At 37.1% G+C, this 4766-nt stretch overlaps 1 protein-coding gene across 1 annotated transcript; it reads right to left on the bottom strand.

Annotated features, from left to right (window-relative positions):
- Positions 1-734: 734 nt before the first annotated feature.
- Positions 735-1421, bottom strand: LOC132042062 (uncharacterized). Its single transcript, XM_059432690.1, has one exon. The coding sequence runs from the start codon at positions 1419-1421 to the stop codon at positions 735-737; it is 687 nt and encodes a 228-aa protein (XP_059288673.1).
- Positions 1422-4766: the final 3345 nt, after the last annotated feature.

The raw sequence follows: 4766 nt of genomic DNA, 5'->3' as shown, positions 1-4766 counted from the left end.
GATAGTTGAAACACAACATTTTTGACTTCTTCAATAGTAGGCAATGCACAAAGAAGTCGGTTCTGCTTTTCACTTATTCTCTCAAGTATGAAGTCCAACAAGTTATATTCTAGTACCTCCCCTTCTTGAGAGAATTAGTTCTGATAAAAAGAAACAACTTCACTAGCAATATCATCTATATTGTCAAGCCAATCTCCATCTAAATTCTGAATCCATGTAAGCAACAACCTCTTTCTTCTATCCTTCACAAGACTATAAAAATATCTTGTATTTCTGTCTCCTTCAGAATACCATTGGATGCTTGCTTCTTGTCTCCAAAATTCTTCCTCAAAATGTATATATCTTTTGTGTTCAGCCTGTGCCAACTGCAGTACCCCGCTATTTTCTTCTGTTGGTTCTTCTTCAAACAGTTGTTCTTTAATCCTAACTATATCCTTCCTTATTGTTAACTGCTTAAAAAGATCTCCAAAGGTATCCTTGCTCAATTTTGACAAAGCAGATTTCAAGCTTTTCATCTTAAACTTAAAAGTAAGAAAAAGATCACCCACAAAATCAATTCTTCAATGTTGTTCCACCACTTCTGCAAATGTCTCATGCTCCAGCCAAAACTTCAGGAATATAAAATGCTTTTGAAACTGAATTTTTTCTCCTGCTGAGAGAAGAAGAGGTGCATGATTTGATCATGTTCTTAGTAAATGCTCCATATTCAAGTTACTGAACCAATTCTGATATTGCTAATTGACCAGAATCCTATCCAATCTCTTGAAAATGCAATCATGACCAGCCCTTCCATTCCACCAAGTAAAAGGACTGCCTTTAAACTCTACCTCTGATAATTCACAAGAGTTCATGCAAAAGGCAAAATCTTCATATTCTGCTGGATATACTAGTAAACCTCCTATCTTTTCTTCCTCATGCATAATGACATTAAAATCTCCCCCTACCATCCAAGGCAAGTCCATAAAGCTTGCCAATTGATAAGTATTATCCCACATCACCATTCTTTCACCGGCATCACACTTTGCATATACTATATTTAAAATCATACACTTGCCACTATCCTGAAACAACATCTTAATAGTCACTTGTTGATCAGTGTCCATTAGAACATCCACTTCAATACCATCAGTAACAAAAAACCAAATCTTTCCATTGCAGTTGTGATTAGCCAGGTTCATACCTAATCTTCTCTTATATCTGTCTATATGTCTGGATTGTTGGAAAGGCTCTAACAAAGATATCAGGACAAACTTACGGTGTTTATGCAACATCTGAACTTTGTGAAAAGCCTTATGAGTATTGACAGCTCTGAAATTCCAAACGAGTGTTTTCATCATTGGGAAGTTGTTTTGTTTGCAAAGATTCCTCTTTGGTAGAATCCTGAATAGTTTTACTTCTCCATCCTTGGATCCTGTTTGCATTTTTTTACCCTTAGCTTTAGCAGATTGAGTTTCACCCCCATGCTTATTCCTTCTACCTTTCTTTGAACTTTTAACTCCAAAGATTGACATTCATATCAACCACTTTTGACACATCAACTTTATGAGCCATAATATCTTCATCCTCCATGCTGCATGATTCTGTACTTTTGCATTCTTCCTTCATCATACCCTCTTTCTCCTTGTTGTTATCCAAGCTATTAAGATCATGAGAGACTAAAGCATGAAATTCTTTATGTGGAGAATTCTTCTTAGAGACAGACACCATGTGAGTATTTTCTTTCAATACCAAAGTTGTGACTTCAGAAGCTTCCTTGCTTTTACTACTGGACAAAGGATAACTTCCAACAGCAAGAGCTTTATCAGTTGGGCTACCTGATACTTCACTCTCTTCAATTATAACAGCAATATTAGATCCATCCTCCTTTGTTCTAAGGTCTTCCTCCTGGTGATCATCAATTGAAGATCTATTCACTTCTTCAACCTTATATGGTTGTTCCATTGATTTCAGACCTTCAAGAATCAACTTTATTTCCTTACTATTGACCTGATCATCCACATCTACCACCATTGTGAAAGCTGTCTCCACATTAACCGTTGTATCATTAATATCTTCCATAATAGGGTCATCATGTTCCACATTGTCCACAGTAGTCTCTAAATCAATTTGCCCAGGGCTTGATGTAGGCATACAGTCATTACTTGAAACATCATCTACATTTTCTTACTCCTCTTCATTGGGCAAGTTATTTCCTTTCTCCTCTTAATCTTTGATATCAACACCTACCATGTTAGAATGATTTATCACTACTTCTGAATCCTCCAAATGTCCCTTAAGAGGTTCCCCATTATCACTCATATTAGTAACAGTAGTAGCTTGATTTACTACCTCTTTCTCTATTGTCTCCACCTTATTACAACTATTACCCATAGAGGCATGGTTGATCCATCATTACTAGAATCAGCTGTTATACCATCATCTCCATTCCCATCAACCTTCTCTTCAACAATATTAGGATCTGCTACTTTAGCAACAATAACCCCACCTTCCTCACTAGCCTCCTTAGACTGTGAATTTTCATCAGTAAGGTTATTAGTGGCATCTGCTATATATACAACATCATCACTAGCATTCTTCACTTCATCATTGTCCATGTCTACTCCATTGATTATAAACTCTTCTTTGTTGTCTGCACCTTATTGGTAGTGTTTTCCACCACCCCTACTCCTTCAACATCATTGGCTGTATGACTTGAATCAAATTTGTTCAGCACCCAACCCTTTGTATTCTGCTTTTTTTGAACAACTTCAGAACTACTTGTATTCTCCTGATTGTGCTGATCTTCCTCTACCAAATTAGCAAGAGCATCAAATTTATTTACTTTCTGGATTTCTTCATGTTGCTTGGTGCTGTTATTTTGATCTTTCACATCAACCTTGTTCTTATGTACTTCACTTTGCTCAAAATTATTCTTCTTAATAAGCTCCCCAGGATATGTAACTACAACTCCACTAGACAAAACCTTTAGAATAAATTTTTGAGCTAATCTTCTTCTATATCTCCTATTATAACCATGATTATACCTCCCTTCATGGTTTTGTTTCGCTGGCTGCTTCCTCTGAACATCATGGTTCTCTAATGGTTTATCCATGCTAGGACTAGAAACAACCTCCTCCTCCTCTAACTCTGGATGCAACAGTCTACATTCAGCATTTGAGTGTCCTTGTAACATGCATTCAGTGCAGTATCTAGGTAGATAATCGTATTGGATCTTCACCATGACTTCTCTGATAACCTTAGTATCATCATCCTCAATTTCCATCATCACAAACTTTGGTTTATCAGTTATTAAGTCAACTTGAACTTTAACCCTCGCATAGTTTAGCCTTGTTTTGTTGACAGTAGCCAAGTCCACCTGCACAGGTTTTCCAACAACAGATGCTAACGTAAAAAGTGACCCCTTCACAAAATAAGTGGGCAACAAGCTTGGAAACGAAATCCAAGCCATGGCTATGGATGTTTCTTCATCTATTTTAAAGTTAGAATCATAGGTCAAGGGCTTCATTTGATAAGAACAACCATCCCTCGACTTCAACCAAAAGGCAGGTTTAGAAGATATAGCGACAAAATCTTCCATTAACGTGCATCGTATCAAAACATGTCAATTTCTAAAAAACCTTACTGTACATTTACCCTTTGCACCACATTGTTTAGGAATGATGGTTCTCAGTTCTTCCAACTCAGGCCAACCATATGAAAACTCACTAATAACGGCATATTGCAAGTTTTCAATCATCTCCATTCGAGCCACTTCATTCGACGTCCACTTCACATACAGAATGCCATCAACGTACGTTACTTTGTTCTGAGGGATTGGTTCACAATGCATTAATGAAGAAGACTCAGTAGAATATAGTACACTTTGAGCAAATGAGATATTAGGGTTTGATGAAGGAGATGGGAGAGACGGTAAGGTTGCAGGTCTTTTCGTGGAAGGTAATGCAGGGAAGTGGTCATGAGATAGGATATCTACGGCGGCTGGCCAGTAGCCGACATAGCCATGGAGGCTATACTAGGTTTAGGGTTTACATATGAGAGGAGAGAGAAGAGATCTTTGAATCCATGCTATCCTGGTGGCAAAGCAGTCCAGTTTTAGTTTATACAGTCTAAAGTGGGCTTAAGGCCCAAAACGATTCCTTAATTTATCTCATCGAAGCCAAAAATGATCCTTTTTCGTCCAAAGGGACTTATGGACCAAACCAAATGCCATTATCTAACCCAAATCTTTTAACTTCATTCACATAACCAAATTCCAGATTTTGACTTACGCCTTTTCCTTGTGAAAAATCATGAATTTCGCTAATTTCGTGCAAGTACTTATAATAATCGTGTTTGTTTAAAAAAAAAAAAAGTTTAATGACTACGCGAATTTCCTAAGTTCTAAAACATTTGGGTTCCAATAATATCAAGCATTCTTGTTTACATATGCAAATATGTACAAAAGGAATAAAAGAGGAAGAGTTAGGCAAGTGAGCCTACTGAAGCCCACTAGTTGCAATTTTCATCCATGGTTGGGCCTTCTATGCATTTTATTTGCCGGACTCGATGAATGAAGTGATTTGGGCCTCAGGCCCAACAGGTTCAAATATAAGGAAATGGCACAAATGGCCCGTGACATTTGATCCCATGCGAACACAAAAAAATGGAAAAGAAGAACTATGGTTAGAGAGCCCCTAGACTTAATTACTAATAATAATGCTTAAGAGTATACATACAACATAGTCACATATATACATGTATATGAACAAGCAATTAATTAGAGCAAA

The sequence above is a fragment of the Lycium ferocissimum genome, unplaced genomic scaffold, assembly GCF_029784015.1.
Source record: "Lycium ferocissimum isolate CSIRO_LF1 unplaced genomic scaffold, AGI_CSIRO_Lferr_CH_V1 ctg13055, whole genome shotgun sequence".
In the NCBI taxonomy this organism is placed as follows: domain Eukaryota; kingdom Viridiplantae; phylum Streptophyta; class Magnoliopsida; order Solanales; family Solanaceae; genus Lycium; species Lycium ferocissimum.
The sequence above is the reverse complement of the archived record's forward strand: the minus strand, read 5'-3'. Positions and strand labels throughout refer to the sequence as shown.

What these genes read in the sequence shown, in the direction of transcription:
- LOC132042062 (XM_059432690.1), bottom strand. Translation starts at nt 1,421, where the DNA reads ATGCAAACAGGATCCAAGGATGGAGAAGTAAAACTATTCAGGATTCTA.